Here is a 27,909-nt window from a genome sequence, read left to right as displayed (position 1 = left end):
CGAGGTGGGGCAGCGACTCTCGAGAGATGGCGCTTGGGCGGAGTGGGTGGGGGTCTGGCTCTGGAGGCAGGAGAAGGGGTCGACGAGTGGCAGGCAGATCCGAGTCCACAGCGGGGCAGCCGTCCCCAACCTCCTACACCTTAGCAGGCGAGCTGCGCCTTCTGCTCCTAGTTCCGATGCTCCAACACAGCCAAGCACAAAGACTTCACGGCGAGCCTGAGCTCTCACGGTGCCCACGTCGCTTCCCGCGGTCACGGAAGCGCGGGCTCCCCGCGCGCCCCGAGCCAGGCTCCGCCCCCGGCCCCCGAGCCCGCTGCCCAATAGGTAGCCGAGGCCGTGTGCGTCCCTCCTCCCTCCCACCTCTGCTCCCTGCCGGGGGCGCCCCCAACCCCGCTCCAGCCTGCGTGAGGCCCCCCAGCCCCAGCCCAGTGCTCGGCTTCCTCGGTGTGCTGCGGGATGGCGGGTTACCTGCACGTCGTGCGCTCGCTAGGCAAAACCTCCGCCTCGGTGCTGGGCAGAAGCCCAGGGGCCTTGGCCCCGGCAGCCCTGAGTCTGCTGGGAGGGCAGCCACGCCGCAACTGTGAGTGGCCGGGCCGGCGTTCCCTGGACCCGCGGCCACGCAGGGGCCCGGGGCTGGGTTGCAGCTGGGCTTGCCTGGCTCGGGAACTTGGCGGGTTCCGGAGGGAGGGCGTGCGGGTCTTAAAGCGCACCACATTGGCGGGGTGGGGGAGCGTGCACATCGTGCCCCCCGCGAGAGGGGCGAGGGGCGACCGGGGCTGGTCCGAGAAGCTGCGGGCAGTGCGCTTGGCCCGTTGACGGGTGGGGAGACCAGCTGGGTGGGAGGAACCCGGACACAAAGGGATTACAACGCTCTGTGGAGTTTTGCTTTCATCTCCGCTCTCTATTCCTCCATTTCTACTCTCTTTTCTTTCTCCATAACCTTGCTTTAAAATGCAGGGGGCGGAAACTTGAAGGGCAGCAGCAACTGGTGGCCCCTGGTCTGGGCTCTTAGTGCCAGGGTCACTCTTGCTTTCTCCCCTCCCCTCCCCGCCCCCACGAAGTCTGCATTTGAGGGCTTCCTTTACGCGAGAACCCCAGTGCTGAGGGTGACAGACACTGAGGTGGTGTGGTGCAGTGGACGGGGCTCTGTATTTTAGAATTAGGAACTGCGTTGGAGTCCTGGCTTTGCCAGCTCTTACCTTTTGGGACCTGTTCCGTACCTCAGGTCACAGATCTTTCTGGGGCTGTTTTCTCGTCTGTAAAATGAGGTGGCGGGGCTAAAGGAGCCCTAAGGCTAAGAATTATGATCCAGTGGCCTTCCACCTGGGGTTCCTGAAGGGTTATGCTTACGGTGCTTCCTGGTTCAAAGTGTGGGGGTCAGCTCCGCAAGGAGCGTAGCCCCTCACCTATCCCGGGGAGAAGGCAGAAGGGAAGCAGCTGCTAGAGGAGCAGCACCCCCCGGCTCCCATCAGCAGCTGGGGAGGATGAAGGGACCGTCTCTGCCGCTGCACAGACAAAGGCTGGCCCGCAGTTGTCTTTTCTGCCCTCTATCCATTTTGCAGACTTCTCTTCCCCTAGGGGAGCAGATTTTAGGCCCACGTCAGCAGTTTCTGGGCCCTTTTAGTAGATGGCGACAGGAAAATGGGACTTTTTTTAAAATTTTGTTTAAAAATTGTAGCATATAAAACTGGTATTTATTTAAGATTGACATTCCTTTTCTGGCGTTAGTTCTCATTTTCTCTTCTCCTGGCAGCTTACTATCCCTTTTTCTTTTACTGTGACATTTTACTTTAGCTGCCTTACCCAATACTTTGCTCCTTGACTGCTCCTCTCCCTTTCCTCTGCTATTCCCCCTTCCCCCCCCTTAATACAAACACACAGATCCCTCAAAGAATGTCAGCCTGCTATTAGAAATGCATTTGAATGTGTCATTGGAGACTGGCAGCCTGTCCTAAAGGCTGCTTTCTTGGAAGTCTCTCTCAGAGTTCCAGGAGAATTTTTATCTAAGTACTCAGAAGCAAGGACAGAAGAGTTTGGAAAAGCAGACCCTTTTGAAATAAAACAGTGGATTTTTTTTTTTAATCTCCTCCTACCTGACCCCCTAGCTCCCCAGCCTCACTCTCTCCATCACCAGAAAAGGAAACTGGGAAAGTCATTGGAACCAAATCTAAATTTCTCTAGCACTTTTCTGGGTCCCAGTAGTGGAAGTGGGAAAAGGAGCAGGCGGGGGTCCCCTTGACCTCCATGTTAAGGAAGTTCACGAACCTGACCTAGCCACTGACCACTGGACTGTGAGCCAGAAGGGGTAAAGGAAATGAGTTGAGCTTCACTTGGAGAAAAGAGGTAATGTTTAACTGGGTAGCCCAGCAGCTGACCAGAACCCCTGGTGATTTGGGTGGGGTTCCACTCCCTAGAAAATAGAGGAGAAAAGGACATTCACACTTCAGGATTTTCTAATACAGTTTGCAAGTTCAAATTGACCACCTCACATGTCCTAAATTTTTCTCCTTTCTCAAAAAGTGTCCTATGGCACCATCCTGGATAAAATTCAGTGAAAGTATTCCAATATTATATTTTCTTAAAGTATAAAGAAAAATTTATGCCCCAAAGCTTCATGTTTTAAATCCCAACTATAAGCTGCCAAAGTATTAGCCAATTAAAGCACCCTTAACACTCATTAAACCCTACTATCTTTTTATTGATTCTAGGAGAAAGGAGATAATTCTCTGGATTTTTAAAGTGCTTCACAACCTGGCCTTTCTTATCTTTCCATTCTTCTTATACTTTTCTGCCTTCTCTCTTACTCTGTGATCTAGTGACACACAGGACACATCTCCCATTTCCGTGGCTGCCCCCCAAGCCTGGTATGCCCTTCTTACTCATCTCTGCCTTCTGACTCTTAATTGTTTGCATATTGTCATCTCTGTTAGAAAGTGCACTCCTTGAGAAGAAGAAACTATTTTTGCCTTTTTTTTTTTTGTAGTAACCTGAGCTTTTAGCACAGTGCTTAGCACATAGTAATCAATTAATAAATGCTTGTTCATGGATTGAAAGACTGAACAATTGAAAAACCATCATCAGGATGGCATCAGTCATTAAGGTAAAATTAGGAAAGTCCATTCAATTCATTAAGTATTTATTAAGTGCCTACTATGTATTAAGAACTGGGATTCCAAAGATGCGAATCACCGATCCCTGACCCCAAGTAGCTTATTGTACTAGGGTATCTTGGGGGTTTGAGTTAGATGAAAAGATAACTATGATCTATAAATATCTTTCTTATGTCATTATCAAGAGGCACAATATTGTTGACCCAGTATTTTATGCCTTCTCAGGTGTTTGCAACAGGTGTTTACAAAAGAAGTTACATCAGATTTGGGATGAAGGTTGCCTGATAGCAGAATATCCTTTTCTGCAGGCATCTGTTTCATTTTGGCTAAAGGAGTTCTACATAATATACAAGCATTCATCTTTCTTCTTGGGGTGATTATTATTTATTTGGTTAAAACAGCACCATCTCTTTACTACCTTTCTTCTAGTGTTCTTTCTAGTACTACAACAAAATAGATCTTGTGTGTATGTGTGTGTGTGTGTGTGTGTGTATGTCTCCCAGGATTGCTGCTTGAGGCTTTACTGCTAAATTCAGAAAATTCCCTCTGGAAGGGAGGGGAATAGTTCAGTTTAAACTTAGACACATAGAATTGTCTCCAGCAGTTTTCTCTGAGACTCCTTATTTTCTCTTCCTCCCCCCACTCTTCCAAGTTTCTCTGGCTGCAATGGTATATGTGGCATAGAGAGGGGAACTGCTGAGATAGGCTGCTCATTTATGACCCACCCCTCACCCCAGTTCTGAGCTGATTTCTCTTTTGGATTCTATCCAACAGATAAGGACAACAGTTGCTTCACCCATGTTGCTTAGCGTGATCTCTTTGTGAACAGGAAATTTCAGGGAGATGAATGAACTATCCCTGCTCTGAGATCATTTATTAATTCATCCAACATATATTTTTCAAAAATACATTTTTATTCATATATTTTGGGTTTTTCACTAGCATCTAGTATCCCTGTTTCCTCCCAGAAAGCCACTCTGTATAACAGTTTTTCAAAGAAAAAAAATGAGAGAAAAATCAATTACTGCATTGAAATAAAATCTGAAAATATGTATGTACAATATTCCATACTTGTGGCTCTCCTGCCTTTGAAAAGATCTGGGAAGAATGTCTTCTGCTGATTTTTCTTGGGGCCATACCACAAACATGTACCAGGGCTATCGTACTAAGTTTTGGAGGTACAAAGACCACAAACAAAATTGTCCCTGCTTTTGAGATGCTGACTACATTCTGTTGGGGAATAAAGCAGGGATATACATAGATACAGTTATAGCTATATAATGTAGTTAATATATCTATGTAACATAGCTGGTTTATTTTGTATCTGTTTTGTAATATACCTATCAGGAGAATTTTTAAAAACCTCTTGTAGGAGGTGGTACTTGCTCTGAGACTTGAAGGGAGCTAAAGATATTACATGGTGAATGTAAGGAGGGAGCAAATTGCAAATACTGGGCACAACAGAGATGGGAGATGAAATTCCATATATAGAGAACAGCTGGGAGAACAATTTGGCTGAAGCCTAATGGGCTTGAGGGAAAATAATGTACAAAATTAAACTAAGCCAAAATTAGATTGGGGAGAGGTTAAGTGGCCCCAACAAGTTGCTAAGTGGCACAGTGGATAGAGTGCTAGACTCAAAGATAGGAAGTCCTCAGTTCCCATCTGGCTTCTGATCCTTCTAGTTGTGTGAGCCTGAGCAAATCTGTCTCCCTCAGTTTCCTTACCTCTTCTGATTTTATAATATCTATGTTTCTAAATATTTTCTTCCTTTTACCTTGTGACACAAATTCTACACATCAGAAAAAGCCTCAAATTATATACAGTGTGCCACATCTGTGGTTTTCTACCTCTGTGAAGGAGAGGGGCAAAATGCCTTTTTATGTAGCTTCTTTGGGATCAACTTGGTCTTTATAATTTCGCTAACTTTAGTTTTTATTGTTTTGCTGTAGTTTACATTGTTGTCATAGCCTATGTAGTGCCTCTAGTTTTGCTTTTTTCATTTTGCATCAATTCAAGTATTTTTTTTTGTTTTTCTTTATTTACACAATATTTCATTACAATGATTTGCACTTTGACTTTTAAAAGTAATTTCTGAAGCACTTACCTGAAAGTGTGTTCTTTCAGAAACTGACTACTCTCAGATCCCGTTTTTCCCTTCCTCATTGTTCCTAGACCCCAAAGTTCCTATGTATGTCTCTGACTTTTATCTCAATTCCTGACCCTTTATTTTAAATTTGTGCATGTTGGAATATTCATTCAGAACTAGTGTAGAGGCAGATGATTGCATTAATTCCTCCCTGTCTCCCAGTTTGACTGTCTTTTTCTCATGATCCAGCTCTAGGAACTCTGTTCTTAACCCCATCCTCCATTCCCTTATAGATGATATGGCAGGGTCTTTTTGCCCAGATGAACTGAGGCATTACCTACCGTCCAATTCAGCTTGCTTTTGACTCTTAGCTTTGGCTTAGGAATAAGAATGGATTTTTGGAAACCTTAGGTTTCATTGAGTGATTAAAGCCATGGGCAGTAATTTTTTTTTTAAACTCTTAGCTGGCTGGTTCCTACATTGGCTTTCTTCTTCCAAGTTCTTTCTCAATTATGTAATTTTATCCTAGACACTTTCCAAGAAGATGACAGGACTTATGCAATACTATGTCTAGAGATCATTATGCTTCAATCACCTTGTGTTTAGAATCTCCTAGGGAGCTTAAACTTCCTTCTTCATATCCTTAATTTCCTCTCATTTGTTTCTTTTTCTTTTCCTTCCCCCCAATTTTAAAATATTTTTATTTATAATTTTGAGTTCAGATTCTATCCCTCTTTCCCTGTTCTCCCTTCCTTCTGCCCTTTCCCCCATCTTTGAGACAGTAATTAGATATAGGTTGCACATGTGCAATTATATAAAACATTTCCATTTTAGTCATTTTGTATAATAAGACTCAAATAAAAGGAAAAAATGGAAGAAAGACAGTGAACAATAGCCTGCTTTAGTCTGTATTCAATCAATATCAGTTTTCTTCTCTGGAGGCACATAGTATGCTTCCTCACTTGGGATTCTCATTTTTTCTTAGAGGGCAAATATTTTTCACATTTCACAAATTGGGTAACTAAGGCACAAAGACAAACTTTTTTGGGTCATCTGGATAACTTTTTTTGCTTTAGGGCAGAACATATGTCAAATTAAACTTAGGCTTAGTTGTGTGGGCTCTTATGGTCATGTAAACTCTGGCATATCAGGAAGGAAAGGTCATTATCCCATTGTTGTGGGTGCCAATCCTGTACATCCGTCTCCTTCTTGTCTCACAAGACAAAGAATTCTGCAGTGCATTTAGCCATAACAATTATTATGACTAGCACCCACATTTGATGAATGACTGGAGAGAGTCCAGAATCTAAAGCCTCCATGTTGTGTCCTAGAGTGACCCTCAACACTATAGAGTTTTTAAAATTGTAGATGATTCTGGTGTCAGAGGATTGTTTTTAATTGGCTGCTGTCAAATTAATTCATAAGAGGACTCTCAAAAAAATGACAAGCAGCCAAGAGGCAGAAACCTAGATTCTGGTCTTAGCTGTGACACTAACTAGCTGTGTGACTTCGGGCAAGCTGATATACCATTCTAGGCCTTTTTTTTTTCATCTGTTAAAAAAAAAAAGTTAAATTTGGTGTTCCTAAGGATTTTTTCCAGCTTTTGCATTTTATAATTATCAAAGAAAGAGGAAAAGTTTTTATTGTTATATTAAAAACTTTATAGCAGCTCTTTTTGAACTCACAAAGATCTAGATTCTAAGGTGATGTCCTTCAGTTGGGGAATAGCTGAATAAATAATGGCATATGAATGTAATAGAAAGTTATTACTGTGCCCTTAAAAGAAAAAGGGGACTGTGTCCAAAACACCTGGGAAGATTGGTATGAACTGATGCAGAGTGAAGTGAGGAGAAACCCAGGAGAGCAGTTTGTACAATTTCAACATTGTAAAAAATACCTGACTTTGAAAGGATTAAGAATTCTGATTTGTGCAATGATTAACCATGATTCCAAAGGTCAGAGTACTATCTACCTCCTAGCAGAGACATGATAGCCTAATGTACAGAATGAGGTAATACATTTTTGGATGTGGCCAGTATGGGAATATATTTTGCTTGATTGTTTATTTCTTACAAGGAAAAAGAAACATTCTGTAATTACATGACCTTTAGTATCTTTAAAACTTTTCTGTAGTTATTGAGTTATATCCAAATAGACTTGACCTAAAGAAGGATTAGGGAAAATGAGAGCTCTAGTTTGGGACTTGTGTCATGGGCCCCTTGTGTTATCTGGTGAAGCCTGTGGACCCCTTCTCAGAATAGTGTTTTTAAAATGTATAAAGTACAATACATAAAATTATAAAGGAATAAATTATTTCATGTTTCCAATCATTTAATTGTATCTGATTCTTCATGACCCTATAGCCTATAGCATGCTGATGCTGTGCATAAGGTTTTTTTGGCAAAGATACTGGAATGATTTGCCATTTTCTTCTTCAGTGGATTAAGGCAAACAGAGTTTAAATATCTTGTCCAAGATCTCACAGCTAGTAAGTGTCTGAACTCAGGTCTTCCTGACTCCAGGCACAACACTCTAATCACTGAACCACGTAACTATTTACTTCAATAAATTATGTTTCACATATACTTTGACATATTTAACATGTATTGGAATACCTGCCATCTAGGGAGGGGGTGGGGGGAAAGGAAGGGAAAAGTTGGAACAGAAGGTTTTGCAAGGGTCAATGTTGAAAAATTACCCATGGTTATATTTTGTAAATAAAAGGCTATAATTAACTAATTAATTGTGTTTCAAATTATTTTGAAATATAGTTATGAAAAAAATTTTAAGTTCAAGAACCCCATTTTAGTTTCTTGTTCCTCTTAGAAAAATTTAAATAATCGTTTTCACATGTTGGGTAGAACAGCTGGTCTGGTTAGTCTGAAGAAAGCCTCAGAGTCAGTCTTTTGTCTTTTAATTTTTAGTAGCATAGTAAAATATCTATAGTGTGTTTTGCCTTTTGTTTGAAACAATAATGACTCACATTTATGTAGTGCTTTAAGGTTTACAAAGTTCTTTTCTCTTGGCAGCATCGAAAGATGGATAATGTGAGGTGATCATTGCTATTTTTAAATAGATAAGAAAACAGAGACCCAGAGACATTTGTCCAAAGTCACTCAGCCAATAACTGGCAGAAAGAGATCTGAGCTTCCTTGCTCTTTCCATCACACCACACTGTCATGTTCATTTCCTCCTTAGGCAGTTGCACTGTCAGTAGAGATCTCATATTATTTCAGTTCATAGTAGTCATAATAACAACATAATAACAAAGCCAATCAATTTGGTTGGTCAAGCTTATAACTTAATATAGCATAGTCTTTCCCTAGAATAGGCTTCCTAAACTGTACACCTCTTCCTCACCAAGTGACCTCTTGCTTTACCAAATTTCTCTTTAATGGACATTAATAATTTATATCTATTTTTCAATGTCATCTACTTTTAAAAAATGTTCTTATAAATGTTCTTTTTTGTTTTATCATGAACTTATTCCAAGGCAATCCCAATAGACTTTGGATAGAAAATGCCATCTGCATGCAGAAAAAGAACTATGGAGACTGAATGTAAATCAACACATGCTATGTTCACTTCTTTTTTTTTTTTTTCTCTCCTATAGTTTTTCCCTTTTGTTCTGATTTTTCTCTTCCAACATGATTCATAAAGCAATGTGTATTTAAAATCATGAACTTAAACATCAGCACATATAAACATTTCAATATTCAAAGAACTGAAAAAGATTGCATATGAAATAGCTGTTGTGCATGTTTTTTTAAAAGGAGCATATGATAATTTTAAAAGTGTATATATGTATAAGTTTAAAGAAGAGTATGTTAACTAAGTTTAACATAGTAGTAAGAAAACTGTCCTGTTTGTCCACGTACTCTTCTGAACCATTTTCTGCTCTCTGTTGTATGTGAAGTCTTGGTAGATTTTTTCTCCCCAGGGATTACTTCTAATAATCATAGACAGATGCTTCTATGTCACAGGCTTGCTTCCCACTGTCTGCTTCTCTCCCAGGGCCCAGATTTCCCCAGTCTCTTCAGAATGTTGTCTAGATTCTTTGGAAACTTGCTTCGTTTCTGGTGTGATTGCATCCTTGGTCACACTGATCTCTGCATTACCCCAAACAGCCTTTGTGGAACAGATTTTGTTACTGGGTTGAGGGTTTGCATCTCCTCCATAGCAGGTCTGCCACCTGACAGGTTCTTTTGTACTGATGATCCTGCTGCTTTTTCTGTATAGCTTCCTGCCTTGTTGATACGGGCCAATCTGATCCTAATTAACAGAGGTTGAGCCGTGCCATAGCCCTACATGTTGTGACCTTCTCCATATAATCAATAATTCTCACTGAGCCCAGAGGTATTTATGACATTACAAACTGCTTGGCAGAACATTGGGGGAAATGTCTCTAACCTTCAAGAAACTTCATTGTAAATCAAAAAGCCCCTATTCAAAGGGTTTCCTTTGTAAAGAGTTGGAATGAAAAGTGTATGAGAGACAGAGACCAACACAGATAGATTTGGAGGGAATAAGCATTTATATTGAGCCCACACTATGCCAGGCTTTTTATAGTAGTTTTTATAGAAAATTTCCCATGTGATCCTCACAACAACCCTGCAAGTTAGATGCTGTTATTATCCCCATTTTATTAGTTGGAGAAACTGAGGCAAACAGAGGTTCAATATCTTGCCCAATCACACAGATAGTAGGTATCTGAGGTCACATTTGAACTTGGGTTTCCCTGAGCGCCCAGAATCTGATCTAATCCACCACCAGCTGCCTCTTGAGAAGGAATGTCTTTTGGAAGGAGTATAGGAAATAAGGGGTGGACATTTAAGTTCTGAGACTTTGTAACTACAGACAGGTCATTCCCTTTGATCTTCATTTTCCTCGAGGAGTGAATGTGGGATGATGATTAGAGAGCCAGTAGAAGTCAGGAAGGCTTGGGGCATCCAGGTGGCAAGGTGAATAAAGAATTATTCCTGGCATCAAGAAGACCTAAGAGTTCAAATTTGACCTCATTTAACAAGCTGTGTGACCTAGAGCAAGTGAATTTAAACCCCAATAGCCTTCAAAAAACAAAACAAAACAGAAAGGCTTGTATTCTGATTCTGCTCCTGACATGTTACTAAAATCCTTGCCCCTGCCTACTCTCTGAGACTAGAAATGCAGAGCAATTTCTGTTCTGCATTGGAAGAGTGCATTTCCTCCCCAGGAATTCCCTGAACAGATCATGAAATCACAAAGCAGGACCAAGAATAGATCACTTAGGTTTGTAGTGGCTTCCTTTCTGGGTGATTGCAAGAAAGGTGTTTTGTCCACCTTTGGGTATTCTGTCAGTATAAGCTGCTGTTATCTCAGAAGCTCTTGCTTGGACAGGCTAAGAATTGTATTCTGAAGCCAGACAGCAGTTGAGGGAATGGAGAATGAGAAGCAGGTCTCAGTTTGCTCCTCAGTGCATTTGATTATGTGTGTATGTGATGGGATTCTAGATGCAGACAAACGAATCAAGGTGGACAAACCTGTGGTGGAGATGGATGGAGATGAGATGACTCGAATCATCTGGCAGTTCATCAAAGAAAAGGTAGCTCTTCTTCGTGTGGGTTTGCTTTCAGAAGGATTAGCTTCAGCGCTGTAGACCTTGATAAAGGCCTAGGTAACTTAGCTCAGCCCCAGTGCCTTCTCCATTTTCTTTTTTATGGAACTCACGTCCATAGTCCTGGAGGACAGACCATCTAACTTTCCTGTCTCTAAACAGTAGTACTTTAGCACTGTATCTTAGACGTAGTCGGGATTAAAAACAAGAGTAATAATAACTATAATAGCTAACATTGATATGGCATTGACTATGTGCTAGGCACTTTGCTAAATGCTTTACAAAAATTAAATTATTTGTTCATCAGAACAACTTTGGGAGATAGATGCTATTATTATCCATCGTGGTTGCCCATGTGCGTAATGAAGCATTGAAGGCTTTTTTGGAGTTTGTAGGAGCTGCAGTGTGTTGCTTGGGACACAAGAGTCAGCTGACCTCAGAAAACCTTTAATCTAATTCCCTTATTTTACAAAAGAAAGAAATTTAGATTATAGGAAGTTAAATGACTTGTCCCAGTAGTTAGCATCCAAGTAGGCTTTGAACTGCAACCCTAGAGCCTGTTTCCTCCTTACCACACTGATGCCCAATTTGGTGAATGGGCCATAAATGCAATGAGTTGAGAGGGTAACCATATGTAAAGTATAAAGTTGGCAGTGAATAGCCAGTGTTGACCATTCATCTAACCTCCTAACCCTACTACACTCCTATCAATCAGGCTTCCATAATGATGCTGTCATACTTCCTTTGAATGGATACTTCCTTCTTTTTGTTCTCTGCTCTAAATGCAGATGCTAACAAAAATAATTGTTAACATATTTTGGTTTAATTTCATCTTCATTTTCAAATCTTTTCCCCCTTTCTAAAAGTTTTATTTTAAAAAAGTTACACCACCCAAAAGAGAGGGACCTCTATCTGTTTAGTCATGAATTTGGCTATGCTGAGATAGAATCTCTCATTTCCTAAGGCTTAAGGATCATTATGAATATGTCAGATTATCAAACAATTATTTAGATTTATTTTTCTTTTTAAAATTTTTATTTATATATTTTGTCTTTATATCACTTTCATTCCTGATTCTCTATTCCTCCTTCCTCTGAGCCATCTCGTTAAAAAAAAAAAATTTAAAAGGGAGGATGCAGAAGTGAACAACAAGAGAAATAATGAGCACATTATTGGAGCCTGACAGCATATGTGAGGGTTCTATATCCTGGGTGCTTACTTCTATATGCCCATCCTGACTGCACTTTCTGTCTATCCCTTCTCCTGATCTTCCCTGATAATTAATGTTCCTCAGGATAATTTCCTCTTCTATACTCTGTTCATTGAGCTCTCTCTTCTAATTTGATTGAAAGAATGACTTAGTCTCTTTCTTTCTTTCCTAGCTTATCCTACCCCATGTGGATGTACAGCTCAAATACTTTGACCTAGGGCTCCCACACCGTGACCAGACAGATGACCAGGTCACTATTGACTCAGCCCTAGCCACTCAGAAATATAGTGTGGCTGTCAAGTGCGCTACCATTACTCCAGACGAAGCCCGTGTGGAAGGTATGTGGATCTCATGTGTGTGCATGTGAATGGGGCCATTGGTTCCAACTGATCTGGACCTGTGGTTGAAGGAACATCAGACCAAAGTTCTAATCCTGATTTTATGATTTATTAGTCGTGTGAGCTTAGATAAGATACTTCATTTCCCTCGTCCTCAATTTTGTCACATTTGAGATAGTAATAATACTATCTGCCAATAATGGCAAGTATAAATAAGAAATTTATTCATCTAATAAGCATTTTATTAAAAATTACTATAATGTGCTTTCCATTGTCTTAGGTGCTAGATATGCAAAGACAAAAAAGAAACAGTAAAGGGAATTAAATTCTCTTGAAGGGAACTCATTTTTACACAGAAAAATAAATATATCTTATATTTACAATGGGAGAACTGGCCTGTGATATCTCAGTCTTGGGAGCATGTTCATATTTCAGATTTGTGTTTTAAAACTTGAGGCATCAATGGCTAATATATCCATTGCATATAAAGAATAAAAAACAGTGATTTCCAGAGAAGGGGGAGGAAACTAGCCACCAAGGGAATCAAAATAGGTGTCCTCTGAGAGTGGCACTTAAGCAGAGCTTTGAAAGTAGCTAAGATTTCTACTAGGAGGAGGTGAGAAGGGAATAAGTACCAAGCTTGGAGAGATAGCTAAGGCAAAGGCACGAAGGTAGGAACAGCAAGTAGTTCAGTTTGGCTGAAAAGACACAGAAAGTCCAAAAGAGAATAGTGTACTGGGTTGGGTTGTGAGAGGCTTTTAAAAGCCAAACAGTAGTCTCTTATCCTCAAAAGTTTAAGGAGCCCTGGAGCTTGGGCAGAGGAATAGTCTGGCCAGATCCGTACTTTAGAAAGATGGTAGATATCCAAGTGCTTTGAAAATAGTGAAGAGCTATGTGATGTGAGGCAACAGTGGCAGTGTTTGGTAGTAGTAAATATGGATGGAGCAGCAGTATTTTACTAGACCAACCATCACATAAAAATAACAAGTCATTTCCTGTTTCTGGGAGTTCATTAAGAAAAATAAAATTTTGCTATCAACAAAGACCTTTGTAGAATATCAAATCCAACCCTTTCCTTTTACAGGTGAGGAAAATGTTACTCAGAAAGGGTAAGTGACTTGCTTACAGCAATTAGTTAATGGCAAAGCCAGTACTAGAAATTTGGGCTTCTGACTTCCCATTCAGCATACATTCCATCATATCAGGCTGTTTATAGTTAAAAATAATCATCATGACATGGTGCAACCTCTTTTATCCAGCTACTTGCTCTGTTGCTGGTGTTTTGGGGTGTTTACTCATGGTGAACTTGTATGGAACTCTTTCCCTGTGTATTGATCTTGTATGCATTCTGTAGATGCTGTTGTCTCTTCTATTAGAACAAAGCTTTTTAAACTGTGAGTCGAGGTCCCATATGGGGTCATATAACTAAATGTGGGAAGTCATGAAATTATGGATTATCAATAAATGTTTGATTTGTATCCCTATTTTATATATCTGTACCTGGAGTTGTATAAAAATTTCTGGATGAAAAGACGTCACGACTACAAAAAGTTTAAGATGCCCTGTGTTGGAAGATATATATTTTATTAGATATATATGGAGAATGCATTATATTATATCGTATTATATTAGAGGAATATAAATTCCTTGATAGTAAGTATTGTTTCATTGTTTATCTTTAAATCCCCTTGTTCAATTGTGACTAACTTTGTGATCCTGTGGCACATTGGGTTTTCTTGGTATAGATACTAGAATGGTTTGCCAATTCCTTCTCCAGTAGATTAAGACAAACAGAGGTTAAATGAGTTATATAGCTAGTAAGTGTCTGAGGTTGAATTTGAATTCAGGTCTTCTTGATTCCAGGCCCAGTAATCTATCTGATGAACTTCTTAGTTGCATACTCTGTATCCCCTAGTGTCTAGTAAAGAATAGCTGCTTAATATACTGGATTTAACATATATTTCTATCATGTTTAACATATACTGGACTACTTGCTATCTAAGGGAAAATGGGGGAAAATTGGAACACAGGGTTTTGCAAGGGCTAATGTTGAAGAATTGCCCATGCATATGTTTTTAAAAAATAAAAAGCTCAATTAAAAAAAAATAGCAGCTGCTTAATAAATGTTGTTGATTGTTTGAGTCTTTGTCCAGATTAATAGTGTATGTGTAAAAGCTAGATTTTAGTGTTCTTGGTAAATATCTTATACATTCCTTGTTGAATTAAGAGAACAACATTTTTGTCTACTGTAACTTTCTTATTGAAGCAATGTTCCTATGACCATGTCCCTCGGGGCTTAAGGATTTTTTCCAGGCTCTATAACATGTTACACTCCTATGAACATAAGAATTTCAGAAACTTTGCAGCTTTCTCCCCCTCAGAGTTGTTGTATGTACACCCTACCCTTGACATGGCTTCACTTGTTCCCCATCTACCTAATCCATTGCTTTAACATCTAGCCCCTATTTTCTCCAGACTCTTCTGCCCGAGAGAGAATTATTTCTTCTTTGCCTTGATTCCGAGAAGTTGTATTGTGCTTGGAACAACCCTTGATTTTAGGGTCAGCCTAAATATCAGCCTGATATCTACTAGCATGGCCAAATCCCTCCCCTTTCTCAGACCTCTCAGTTTCATCATATATAAAATGGAAGTATAGGGAGAGACTGTGGATCAGATGATCCTTCAAATACTTTCCAGATCTACATTTATAATCCCATCCTTGATTACACAAGGGCCCTTGGGCCCTTCCTGCTAGTTAGGCTTGGCCAAACTGGTAAAGCATTGAGTGGGATGTGTTGGTCTATCATGGCTGCAATCTCCCAGCCATTTATTTTGGCTTTTTCTACAGAATTCAAGCTAAAGAAGATGTGGAAAAGTCCCAATGGGACTATAAGAAACATTCTAGGGGGAACGGTATTCAGAGAACCCATCATCTGCAAGAACATCCCCCGCCTCGTCCCTGGTTGGACCAAGCCCATCACCATCGGCAGGCATGCCCATGGGGATCAGGTGAGTGCACAAGGGAGAGCGGAGACGGCATCGCCCAGTGAGAGGAACTTTCTTCCTGGTGTCCAGGCAGCTCAGTGATGTTCTTCTTTTTCAGTACAAGGCCACTGACTTTGTGGTAGACAAGGCGGGTACTTTCAAGATGGTGTTCACTCCCAAAGACGGCAGTGGCGTAAAGGAGTGGGACGTGTACAACTTCCCTGCTGGAGGTGTGGGCATGGGCATGTACAACACTGATGAGGTGAGAGTCCCTTCTCAGGAGCAATGCTGCCTCCACTACTCTCTTCACTCTCCTGTCCTCTGGTCCCTGTTGCCGCCTCCTTTCCATTTAACAGATGAGAAAATGGAGACCTGCTGAATTGCTTACTCAAGGGCATTCAGGTGCAGGATTTGAATCCAGGTTCTCTGATTCCAGAGCACATGTTTTTCCACTTAACCATGACCCATATTGCCTTCCTGGTGGTCTTTCTTGACCACAGACAGAGACTTCAAGTATATGGAATACAAGAGTGTGTTCTTCCTCATCTAGGAAGGAGGATTTTCTTTTGGCCACAGTCTGCCTTTAGGGAGCTGGGGCAGGTGGGGTATGAAGGAGACCTGTTGGCTGTCCCCTGGAAACTTAAGATAAGTGATGGGTCTCGGGCATCTCAGAGTCGCCCGGGAACACACGATCGCTTTGATGCCCCCGGGGAGTTCTGACCGGTGCCCGCCGAGACGTGCGAGCTGAAGGAGTGATTTTTGTTCTTGCAGTCTATCTCAGGTTTTGCACACAGCTGCTTCCAGTACGCCATCCAGAAGAAGTGGCCCCTCTACATGAGCACCAAGAACACCATCCTGAAGGCCTATGACGGTCGCTTCAAAGACATTTTCCAGGAAATCTTTGACAAGTAATGTGTCTCTCTGAGAACATCTGCAGAGTTCTCGTTTACCCATCACTGCTGTTAGCTCCTTTGTAAATGAGAGCCAGAGTTCTCCCCTTCCTCTTCCCTGGCTCAGCACCCAGCCAGAGCTTCCCCCTCTTAGGACTCAGCCCCGGGCACACCAGCTTCATCTCCCCTGACCCACATTCTGCCTCCACAGGCACTACAAGACAGATTTTGACAAGAACAAGATTTGGTATGAGCACCGACTCATTGATGACATGGTCGCTCAGGTACTCAAGTCTTCAGGTGGATTTGTCTGGGCCTGCAAGAATTATGATGGCGACGTGCAGTCTGATATACTAGCCCAGGGTATGTTGAAGATGATATAAAATAGAGTTTCTCCTAGGGCTCTGTGGCTGTGACTGGAGGACTGGATTGGTGGGACTGTAAGCATAATTGGCATTTAACCTGGCATTTAAATCTCTCTCCAAGCTTGTTCCCACTTACCTATCTGTGATGACTTCATCCTACTCTCCCCTTTATCCCTTTAATAGGGATAAAGCTTTTGCCTTAACTCAGGAATTCCATCTGCCATGTCCATGCCTTCCTATAGATTGTTCTTCCCTCACCTTTCTACCCTGAGTCCCCCATTCCTGAAATGTAGTCTTACTTCCTTACTACTTACAAAGTAGTACTTTACTTTGCCTCTTAAAATCCTCGGCTTCCTTTTAGACTTAGCTCAGCTATCATTTTCTAAGGCAAGGGCTTACTCTAAATGATGTTTTCAAATGCATAAGAATAAATAAAATGACAAAGGAAACCAGTTATATGAAAATTCATTATAAAAAATACATGGGTGACAGTTTAAGAACCTCTATCTTTCCTGATCTGTTGTTTCCCAGTCATTAGTATTTGCTTCTCTGTTCAAATATATTTTATTTACTTTTCTGTATTCACGAAGAATATAAACTCTTTAAGGGCAGATGTTTATTTTATTTTTCTTACTATCCCTAGGCTCGAGCACAGGCCTACTTGCTTAAATAGTTGCTTATTATTTGTTCAAGTGGATTGAATGTATAGGAAGGAGAAGAATCCCAGATTGGTCAAACTTAGCACTGTATTGTATCCTAAAAGGCAAACTGGAATGTAACACTATTTGTGATGTGTTCAGCCTCAGCTACATTTTTTCCTCTTGTTCTCAATGCTCCTTCATGCCTCTGGTGATTGATGAACAACTTGGACAAGCTAAAATATTAGTTGGGGACTGCGGATCAGGATTGATGGAGTCATTGTGGGTAGGAAGGAAGGAAGGAGGGAGGGAGTGTGGGTGTGAGTCTCCATGTCACATACTGAATGAAGGTGGTACCTTTTCATCCTATTGTAAAAAATGGGGGAGAAAGTGGAAGGGTAAGCATACTGAGTGGGGTATTTTCAGACACTGTAATTACTGGATACTGAAAGCCCAAGCAGTGTCATGTGGTCAGGCTGAGGGGACCCTAAAGAGATACTCTTTGATAGCTTAATTCAGCCAATATAGATTAGGCCCTGAGTCTGTGCAAAGGACTGTAACGGCAGGTGGTTCTGAGAGAAGGCTGTCCACTGCTCTATGCAGGCTTTGGTTCCCTTGGTCTGATGACTTCGGTTCTGATCTGCCCCGATGGGAAGACCATTGAGGCAGAAGCTGCCCACGGAACTGTCACCCGCCATTACCGGGAGCACCAGAAGGTGAGTGGGGTTTTAGATGGGTAAGCTGGCCCCTCAGGGAATTATGTTGGAATGCCCCCTTCTCACAAAGGATCCTGAGCAACAACAGATACCACCAGGGACCCAGAGCCAGATGAGCTGTATCCTTCTGATTCTGCACACAGTAGTGTTTAGCCATGACCCATGCCTGTGTGGAATGAATGGGTGTTGGGACCTTTTAGCCAGGGTTATCTAGGTAATCCTTTACTAAGGGACTTTGTTTTGGAAGAGAGGGTTCCCTCGTCCTTTATTCTCACATCTCCCTTCTTTCCAGGGCCGACCCACTAGTACCAATCCCATTGCTAGCATCTTTGCCTGGACAAGAGGCTTAGAGCACCGAGGAAAGCTGGACGGCAACCAGGACTTAATTAGGTGAGCATGGGGCAATGAGAGCAAAGGCAGAGGGAGGGATTACAATGAGCCCAGCTCCTACTTTGCCTTCTAGTCTCTCTGGCTGGAGCCCTGATTTTGGCCCCATTTATCTAATACCATTTTAAAATACTGATTTACTGGCAGTTTATGGAGCCTCTCAAGGACTAGATCTTCTTGGTGGAAAAGCTCTCTATTCTGTTTCAGTAGTCTTCAAGGACCCGTAGATGTGGGATGGGGTTCTCCTGGATAAGGAGCCCATAGGATTCTGTTATGATGTTCTTGGACTGGAGAATCCACTTAAATTCTGAGGAAACAACCCATGTGGTATGCAAGAGGCAAGGATCACTCTTTTGTATTTGTCGTAGTTAGGGTTAGGTAACTTGGACGAAGAACTGCTTCTAGCAAAAGAAGGCTGTATGTTCCAGACCCCTGACTTCAGGGATTCTGACCAGAGCCTAGCTGGGGATATAGAGGCTTGTCTTTGGCTCCAGATCAGTAGGGGATCTAACTCAAAATGGCCTTCCCCAGATTTGCTCAGACTCTGGAGAAAGTATGTGTTGAGACAGTGGAGAGTGGAGCTATGACCAAGGACCTCGCCGGCTGTATCCATGGGCTAAGCAAGTGAGTGGCCTCTGTTGGTAGGCATTTTGGGCATTCCTTCAGGGAAGGAGAGAATGAAGGTAGGAGAGGGAGACAGCAGAGAAAGAAGGAAAAGGAGAGCGAGAAACAGAGAGAGGAGCCTCTTATTGCCAGAGAGGGGGCATATGGCTTGAGGGTATTGCCTCTTACTTTGTATTGCCAAGATGCCTGTGAAGATGGGTGATGGGAGACCTTTCTAGTTAGGCTTTTTTAATTTTTTAAATCCCAACGTCCTTGCTACAACTAAGTCCTTTAAATGACTGCCCAGTGCCTCATATTGAAAAATTATGGTGGCAGCTAGAAACTGTCACTGTTAGAATCTGGGTGGTCAAATGCTTGCCAGCCTCTTCCTCTAAGCCTGGGCGAGCCTGTCTTGGGAGCAAGAAGGCTGCTCTCTCCAGGATCCAAAAAAATTGACTGCCATCCAGACAGTGAGAGGTTTGGGGAGGGGATTGGGGGAATGTGGGGCTCATCTGACTCCCTAGAGCCCTGAGAAAGGAGGCAGCCAGCTTGGACACAAAACACAGGGAGGTGCGCTGAAGGTCATGCTTCAAATACTACTTATTTTACAAATGAATGTGGGGAATGCCAGAAAACTGTTCTCCATCACCTTCGGTATAGTCAGTGAAAAAGCACAGGTGTCGTAGCAAAGGGTCAGAGTGTCTGGGGGAGGGAAGGACGACGCATGCAGCTTTTGACATCGCTCTTAAGAGCCCTGGCTGCTTCCCCCACGGGTAGCTGGTCCTCCTTTCTGGTGGGGTCCCTGTTCCGAATACTGTGCTTTCAGGGGTCTGGGTGAGACAAGTGCTTCTCCCAGGGGCTCACCATCTCTGTTCTGCTTGCAGCGTGAAGCTGAACGAGCACTATCTGAATACTGAAGATTTCCTGGACACGATCAAGAGGAACTTGGACAAAGCTCTGGGTCAGAAATAGGTGCTAGTGGGGAGCAGCCCTGGCTGCAGGTTAGGAGGCAAGGGGAGAGCAAGAGGTGGGCAGGTCAAATGCCTTTCCTGTTCTCTTCTTCTCTAACCTCCGTCCTCCTTCCCCCCCACCTCTCCCATCCCCCCAGCATGGAAGGATCCATAACCCTTTCATTTGGAAACTTGGAACAGGAAATATGTGCTGGGGATACTTTTTATAAGCTGGTGGGGTGGGGTTTTTTAAAAAGATATTTTTTTCCTAAAGGGTATATGAGGTATGTGTTTCGAGGTATGTTTTGCCTCAGCCAAAGTTGATGTTTCACATACTGTAATTTATATACCGTCCTCTGAATACACTGTGCCATATTTAGCTACTAAACTCTCTTTACAAAGCTGCCTGTCTGCTGTGTTTATATTTTAGGCGGGGTAGGGCATATGAGCAAGCATTGGTCCTTTCAGGGGGCTTGTTTCTCATCAGCCTCTTGGAATAAGCTTTGGAGTGATGGAAGGGGCCAGATGGATGAGCAACGCTGAGCAGGCCAGTTCGGCTTCCTAGAGTTGTAATCAGTTAGGAGCAGACTGGGAGCCCCCCAGGACTGAAGGGCTTGAAAGCTGCTCGATTTACATATCCCCCATCAGTGGGTGTATTTAAATGAGAAGTCTCAGATACTGCAGTTGTTTTCCTTTTCTCCGTTCCAAGGCAAGCTGATACAGGTCAGCCACCCAACAAAGATGAAGAAGAATAAAAGAACAGCAGCCTTCCCCATTCTTTTTGATGACCTTATTTTTGTAATCTACGTTCCTCCTATTCCCTTGTTAAGTCTCCTTCCTTTCTTATGCCATGTGAACCTGAGCTTGTCTCTAGCTCAGGGCTTGTATGGGGGGTGTTCAGGAAGGACCAGCAGCACGGGTCGGAGGGCTTGCCAGACTGCTCATGGCTGCCACCTGTCGCCCAGTGAGTTAGAGAGGTGTGAATGGGCAGATGAGAGCAGTCTGTTCCGGTGACGTGCTGGCAGGTGCCATGGAGCACTTAGAGTTTGGTCAGGCATTGGAGACACAGGGTCGTCCACTGCATCCAGGGACATCGCGTCCAGCATCCTGCCCCTGGACTTTGATGACTGCCCAGCTCTTTCTCACAAATCTAATTCACAAAAAAGTCAAGACATCACATGTGCTGCCATTGGTTCTCTTTGGACATGAAGGATGGAATAATAGACTCCTCTGGCAATCTATGGACTGGACTCCATTTCAAAATAATGATTAAAAAAAAATTAACTGGGAAAAAGCTAAATTGTAGCAGTTAAGAAGGGGAAAATATTTTTTTAATCCCTCAAGTTCATGGAATTTATCCACGGAACCTTTAAGAACTATGGAACCAAGGTTAATAATCCCTACTCATGATCATTTGTTTCTCCTGCCCATCCCCATACAACCCTACCCCCCCCCAAAAAAAAAAAAAAACAAAAAAAAAAACCTGTTAGTTCCTAGATCTATAGAAATCTTGAGGTTAGAATGAAAGCAGGTAAATGGCACAGTGGAATGCCAGACCTGGAATCAGGAAAACTTCTTATCTTTTTGGGTTCAAATCTGGCCTCAGATACTTTGTGACCCTGCACAAATTACTTTACCCTATTTACCTCAATTTCCTCATCTGTAAAATGAACTGGAGGAAATGTTGAACCATTCCAGAATCTTTGCCAAGAAAGATCCAAGTAGCTGTAGCAGAAATCACTGAAAAGGCATCAAAAACTAGACCACAGCCAGCAACTGCAAATTTGGAACTTGAGAACCAACTTCAGATTCTGAGTAATGAATGGAGAAAGACAAATTCATCAGTTTTTAATCCTGTTAGTGGGGAGAATAAAAAAAAAAAAATGAATGAATAACAACAAATGTTGAAAAAGATCCTCTGTCTTTAAGAGTTAGAATAGACCTTAGAGACTATACAGTTCTGGTATGGGAATCTATACTGAATATGTGTGATCTGAACAGTCTAGAATACAGTTGGATTGCCTCCCTCCTTTGTGGGGGGAGTGGGGTGGAGTACTTCTATTAATGCAGTCTAAGATGAGCCATGTCCTGTTTCCCTCCCTCTTCTCACACTTCCTGCCCCACCAAGCATCTCTTCCAGATGTTTCTCTTTAGGTCTGTAGCCTCCATTTTAAATTTATGTACTCTGCTTCTGTAATTATGGAACTCTGGGGTGGAGGCAAAAACTTGGGACAGAAAAACCATCTTAGTTCCATTGCATTTCCTCCCCTAGTACATTCTAAGACAGGGATTCTTAACCATCTTTGTATCACGGAACCCTTCTTGAAATGTTTTTAAAGGCACAAAATACAAAGGTAACCAATTATATTGAAAGTTCCCCAAAAAAGTTGCTAGTATTTCCATCTGCTAGTAATCTGCTAATAATTCTATAAAATCTAAATGCCCTATAGATGTTTGGTTGTATTAATGATTCTTAAAACTTGGTCTAGTTTATTTACTTTATTTTAGGTACATCTGCATCTAACCTGTCCACATTGATGGTACTGCTTCATGTTTTGTTGTTCAATCATTTTTCAGTCATGTCTAACTCTGTGAATCCATTTAGAGGTTTTTTAAAGTTAGTGCAGTAGTTGGCCATTTTCTTCTCCAGTTCATTTTAAAGATGGGGAAACTGAGGTGAACAGCTAAGTGACTTGCCCTGGGTGAGAGCTGTAGGCTGTGATTTGAGGTCATATTTGAACCCAGGAAGATAAGTCTTTCTGATACTCCATCCACTCTGCCACCTGCTTGCTTCATGTTTAAAGAACTCTATGGGAAAGTTTTTCACCTTTCAGTAACATTTCAGATTATAAAAATGCTCACATATTTTACTGGAAACAAAAAAAATTCCCAGGGAACTCAAAATTTCTCTTGGGAAAGAAATTCAGTGATCTGTTTTCAATCATGATTGAAAAAAGAGGGGAATAGAAGGGAACAAACTTTTATGAAGTTTAGCTATATAAAGCCAGTCGTATGCTACATAGTTTACAGGCATTATCTCATTTGATCCTAATCGCAGTAAGCGCTGCCATCCCCATTTTACATTTGAGAAAACCGAGACAGAGCTTAAGTGACTTGCCTAAGTGGCTAAGGCTGTATTTGAGCTCAGGTCTTCCTGAGCACCCAACATTATCCGCTGGCACCTTCTAGCTTGGTAGGAAGTCTGATGCTATGTACACTTGTTTTGTGCCTTTGGGAAAACCAACCAATATCCTTGGGCCTCACCTATTTCATCTCTAAGGGGAACTTGAGGTTCTGAGTGAAGGGTGGAGAGAGACAAACTCAAAAGGTTTTGAGAATTAGTGGGGAGGATTGTGTTTCTGTACACCTGACCCTGTAGGATCATAGAAAGGAAAGGGATCTGAGGCCTTCTAGTCCAACACTTTCTTACAGTTAAGAGGCCCAAAGTTCACACAGACTTCTGTGTGAAGCGGGTTTAAGTGTGGCAGAGTTGTAGTCACAGAAATGCATGGCAGACAAAAGGAGGCGGGGTGGTGGTCCAAGGTGCAGTGGACTCCACACGCTGCCCAGCACCTGCTGCAGCTGCCTCTGGCCCCTGGAACAGACTGTTCTCCACCTGTTCTGCCAGGAAAGTCTTCCCCTGCTTGCGATAGACATCCCCCTGACTTACTCACAGGTTTGAAGCCTGCCAGTTACCCTCCACCTGCTGAGATAGTCTCACGGGGCTCTAGTTGCTGGAGTCACAAGAGAGAGCTTGGTGACAGGTGGAGCCCACAGATGGATGAGCAGGCCTGCCCTCACCCGAGAGCTGCTAGTCCTCCCTGAACACCCCACACATAGACGTCAAGGGCTTAAAAAGTTGAAATAGCACTTGAGGTTTCAGAAGATCAAGCTTCCCTTTGACCTGGTGTTATGTTAATTTTTTTTTTCCTCTTTTCTGAGGCAATTGGGATTAAGTGACTTGCCCAGAGTCACACAGCCAGGAAGTGTTAAGTGTCTGAGGGCAGATTTGAACTCGGGTCCTCCTGACTTCAGGGCTGGTGCTCTATCCACTGTGCCACCTAGCTGCCTCAACCTTGTTATTCTTGAGTGAAGGTGTGAAGTCAGATAACTTGGCCATCATTGAATTTGGCATTGGCCAAAATCTTAAGATCCAATGGCATCCCCTGGGAGAACAAGCACACAAGAGTCACCTTGTCTAAAGAATATTCATTTATTTATAATTATTGCTAAGTAAACAACTCTTTAAAACAGAAAACATAAAAAACACAGTAGGGCTTTGCACAAGTGGAATTTCTAAACTGTTTTGTGTACACATCAAAATAAGTTAAAATGCGATTCATACAGAAATTTTCCAAAGTCACTGAGAGGCTGCATGCCTTTTTTTCCTTGTGTTGAGTGTGTGTATGTGTGTGTGTGTGTGTGTGTGTGTATGTGTGTATTTTTGAAAAAGGGATGGGGAAGGGGGGAATTTTCCAAGACTGCACCCCAAATTGTGAATTGTGCTATGGCCTTTCTCAGTCTCATTGGCAGGAAGGAAAGGCACTAGCACTGTGGCTTTCAAGTACAATGAAGAGGGGGCCAGTGCTGGTTGGAAGGAGCGGAGAGGGTACAGGAGAAGAACCAAGGGGGGCAGGAAGGGGAGGAAGGAGGAAAGGAGTAACATTGGTGGTGGAGGGTTGTGTGAGGGTCGGGGCAGATTCTGCCTCTCTCCACCCTGTCCCCTTTGGAGAACAATCTTCCCCCTGAGGGAAGGGGACTCCAGCCTTTTCTCTCAGCAGTTTCCCAGTTCTAAAGCCAAGGCCACTGAATTTCTGAGAAGAGGGAGGAGATAGGATGCTTTTTTTGGTACCAGGGGATAAAGACAAAATGGGAAGAGGTAGTTTGTGGGGAAGGATACCATTCTGCTTAGCAGAATAAAGTCTTCCACAGGGACTGGCATCTGCCACCTGAAAGTGAGAGTGGACACTGGAGGCTGGGGTCCAAGGGCCTTCCTCCCCCTCAGAATGTAGCTAGAAACTGGACGAGGGAGCCTGGTGGACCAGAGCTGAAAACGACGCCAGGCTTAGGAACCGATGAGACTTAGTTCACCATGCGAAGAGCACGTTCAAGGGGGAGGAGGCGCTCTGATCCAGGCAGAGTATAGCAGTGCCCCATGATCATGGCAGAAAACTAGCTGGGAAAGAAGAGCTAATGGTCTGCACAAGGATAGGAATGGGACCAAAGTCGTGAATGGCTGACCGTCTCCTTGCAGAACGCATAATGCCCGTTAGTGGTTATTCCCATCGCTACCTGTGTAAGCGTAGGTAAGCCTTATGTAACTGTCTAGCGCCATCTATTCTGTGTCTAAAGAACAGAGATTCATATTCAGAGGGGAGGGCAGGGTCTGGGTTTCTATTTCACTTTGGTTAGCTCTTGTCCCCAAATGCTATTTTCTTTTTTGTGCTACAATGGGTTTTTTTTGCTATCTGCAAGGCTGCCTGTGAACTTGTGTTCTGTTTCTGCCTTCTGACAGGTGTCCTGTCAAAACATCTCACCAGCCCTTTCCCCAGACAACGTCCCTACCCTTTTGTAGGTTTGGGTTCTTTTTCCCCTTTTCTCCACCATATAGGAAGATCTCGAGACCTCAGAGGCTCAGCAGGGAAGGCTAAGAGCATTTGCACTCCTACAAACATGGCTTCACTACCTCAGGTTCCATTGCATGGGCAAGGTTGAAGGTCTTCTTCCCAGGTGGAAAAAACCAGTGCTAGGACAGCGAGAATAAGTAGGGGGTGCTCAAAGTGTTCAGGAGCTGTTAAATGAATAAATGAATGAGTATTGCAGCTAGGTAGGACCGGGACTGCCACCTGCTTGTTCATCAGGGAGGGAGGCCTGCAAAAATCAGAGCAGTGAGCGATGAACCTCGGATGCTTTCCAAAAAGGCCCAGGAGCATTGCCCAGCATGGGCAGAAGAAGCTGTGGGTCTCTTATTTTCCCCCAATGTGATGTTTCCTCTCCATTTTCTCTTCCACCCATCTTCCAAACCCCCTCCCCTGGCTGCTTGTTTTTGTTTTCTAGGTAGCGATAACAAATCTCTGTCTTTGGTCCACCACACTCCAACAGTCCCTGTTGGAGCCCTGAGATCCAGTACAGCCTGCTTCTAGTTTGGGCATCACAAGTCACACACACGTAATGTGAGAACGATTAAGTTTGTGAGGGGAAAAGAATCTCCATCGGGATGGGGGGTTGGGAGGGGGGGAATAAAATGCAACAGATCAGCACATAGAGGGAAAAAAAATAAATTACTTTCAAAATACCCACATTTGCTCAAATATTTTGTACAGGCTTCATTTTCCTTTTTAAATATGTTGCTCTCCCTTGGCAGCTCTGCGACTTCGGCCTGCCCCTATCCTTAGAACTAGGACATGTGAATAAGAAAATACTTTAAAATTTCCCACCCCGCCCCCTCAAAAACAAAAACAAAACAAAAAACAAAAACAAGTCTTCCTTGGCCTCCCCCCCTGAGGACACCCATTCCCATGTCAACCCAGGAGCTTCCCCAAGCATGGCCCCTGCTCCCTCGTCCCTCAGGATTCCCACTTCTCTTCCTCCAGGTCAGTGATTTTCAAACTTGACAAGGCAAATCTGCTTTGTGCGAGTTACCAGGAGCCTTTGGGGGCCTCGAGATGGTGGGGCACATGTCCGCCGTGAGCCACTTTTCTTTCTTACTTTTTTCTTTTACACAAACAAGAACCACAACCCCTGATGGGCACCAGTATGAAAACCCCTTCTCCTGGCGGTGTTCCAAGCAGTGCCGTGGAGTACAGGGACCTGACAAGAGGCATGCCGGCTAGGAGAGGCTGATGCATCCCACGGGAGAGGGAGTTACTTCGGAAGGCCAGGAATACATTCCGCTTTCCTACAGTCTGATTTTCCTGCAGGTAGAAATCTACATGTTGAATGTGCCTGGATGGGCTGTGCTCCCCGGGACCAGGCCCGGGGAGGAGCCAGGAGGTAGAATACAAGGAATGTCGTGGTGCTCTGAGGCTGCCGCCACCTCGCCCCCTGGGCCGGGGAGGAGAGTCTGTTGTCCAGAGAGGCTGGGTCAACTCCTTAGTCATGTAGTGCACTTGGGGAAATGAGAATAGGCCCCTGGGCCCAAAGGGTAGGGGACTCGGCTCCCCTCACCAGGCCCTCCTCCAGAGCAGCGCCCTGGAACCGAGGCGGGGTGGCGCTGGACTGCCCGGCCCGGCCAGCCCGGGCCCAGGGGGAGGCCGAGAAGAGATCCGGCGTGTGGCTCAGAGGACCTCCTCCTCCAGTGTTTGGGGATTCAGATAGCCTGAGCGGAGAGCGGCGGAGCGCAGACCTTCCCCGAGCGGCCCCTGCCCTGAGCGGCCGGCTTTTTAGCTGCCTCGGCCTCACTCGGCCGGAGATGCAGGTCACGGGGGAGAGGCTCCGGAAGCCAGGGAAGCGGTCCTCCCTGCTCTTCTTGGGGGACCCCTGTCCCGTCTCCCCCCTCCCCCAACTGTCTCTGATCTGAAGGTGTTCCTCCTGTCTCTTCCCTTCATCCAGGGGAAAGGGGCCAGAGCCAGGGAAACCCCACCTTTGCCCCCCTTCCAATCCCACTTTTCATCCTTCATTGAGATAGACTGGGAATCAAAGTCACGTTCACAGCTGGGGCCCACAGGCGAGATCTTCTTTTGGTCTACATTAATTTTTCCTAATGGTTCAGTGAGCTACAGGGGAGTGGGGGGGGGCTCAGAGCAGTGGGACAGTAGCTTGTTTTCTGGAACAGCATCAGTTCAGACTCTCTCTCCCCCCTTCCCCCCACGTGCCTCTCCCTTCTCCGGGGGGCGTGCCTCGGGGAGCCGGCACCTCACTCACAGCTATAATACATTGTAGTAGGCCATTTCCTTCATGGCCTGCTCAGTCAGTGCATTATCATCAGTGCCGTTCTCCACCCCAGTATAGTCATAAGAATTCTCTTCGTAGTCTTCCATCTCCTGTGGACCATCTAGTTCCGCATGCTCTGCCCCTGTCAGCTCCATCATGGGAT

At 43.5% G+C, this 27,909-nt stretch overlaps 2 protein-coding genes across 3 annotated transcripts in view; one reads left to right on the top strand and one right to left on the bottom strand.

Moving 5' to 3' along the window:
* Nucleotides 1–384: 384 nt before the first annotated feature.
* On the top strand, nt 385–24,311 carry IDH2 (isocitrate dehydrogenase (NADP(+)) 2). The gene is made up of 11 exons (XM_051981104.1): nt 385–580; nt 10,689–10,780; nt 12,175–12,340; nt 15,189–15,349; nt 15,444–15,587; nt 16,097–16,233; nt 16,427–16,578; nt 17,822–17,934; nt 18,227–18,324; nt 18,853–18,945; nt 19,809–24,311. The coding sequence occupies exons 1-11, from the start codon at nt 457–459 to the stop codon at nt 19,894–19,896; spliced, it is 1,368 nt and encodes a 455-aa protein (XP_051837064.1). The 5' UTR covers nt 385–456; the 3' UTR covers nt 19,897–24,311.
* ZNF710 (zinc finger protein 710) overlaps nt 24,069–27,909 on the bottom strand; it is an 82,045-nt gene continuing 78,204 nt past the window's right edge. For both annotated transcript variants that reach the window (XM_051981102.1, XM_051981103.1), the window contains exon 5: nt 24,069–27,909. In XM_051981102.1, the coding sequence (XP_051837062.1) occupies nt 27,740–27,909 (170 nt within the window). In that variant the 3' untranslated portion in view covers nt 24,069–27,739.

This window comes from Antechinus flavipes, chromosome 2, assembly GCF_016432865.1.
Source record: "Antechinus flavipes isolate AdamAnt ecotype Samford, QLD, Australia chromosome 2, AdamAnt_v2, whole genome shotgun sequence".
Taxonomy (NCBI): Eukaryota; Metazoa; Chordata; class Mammalia; order Dasyuromorphia; family Dasyuridae; genus Antechinus; species Antechinus flavipes.
Note: the sequence above shows the minus strand (reverse complement) of the source record. Positions and strands in the feature narration are given on the sequence as shown.

Excerpts from the sequence above, each read along its gene's own strand:
- IDH2 (XM_051981104.1), top strand. The coding sequence starts at position 457 with ATGGCGGGTTACCTGCACGTCGTGCGCTCGCTAGGCAAAACCTCCGCC. Across the intron at positions 581-10,688 it reads AGGGCAGCCACGCCGCAACT|ATGCAGACAAACGAATCAAG; the intron begins GTGAGTGGCCGG and ends ATGGGATTCTAG. Across the intron at positions 12,341-15,188 it reads AGACGAAGCCCGTGTGGAAG|AATTCAAGCTAAAGAAGATG; the intron begins GTATGTGGATCT and ends CTTTTTCTACAG.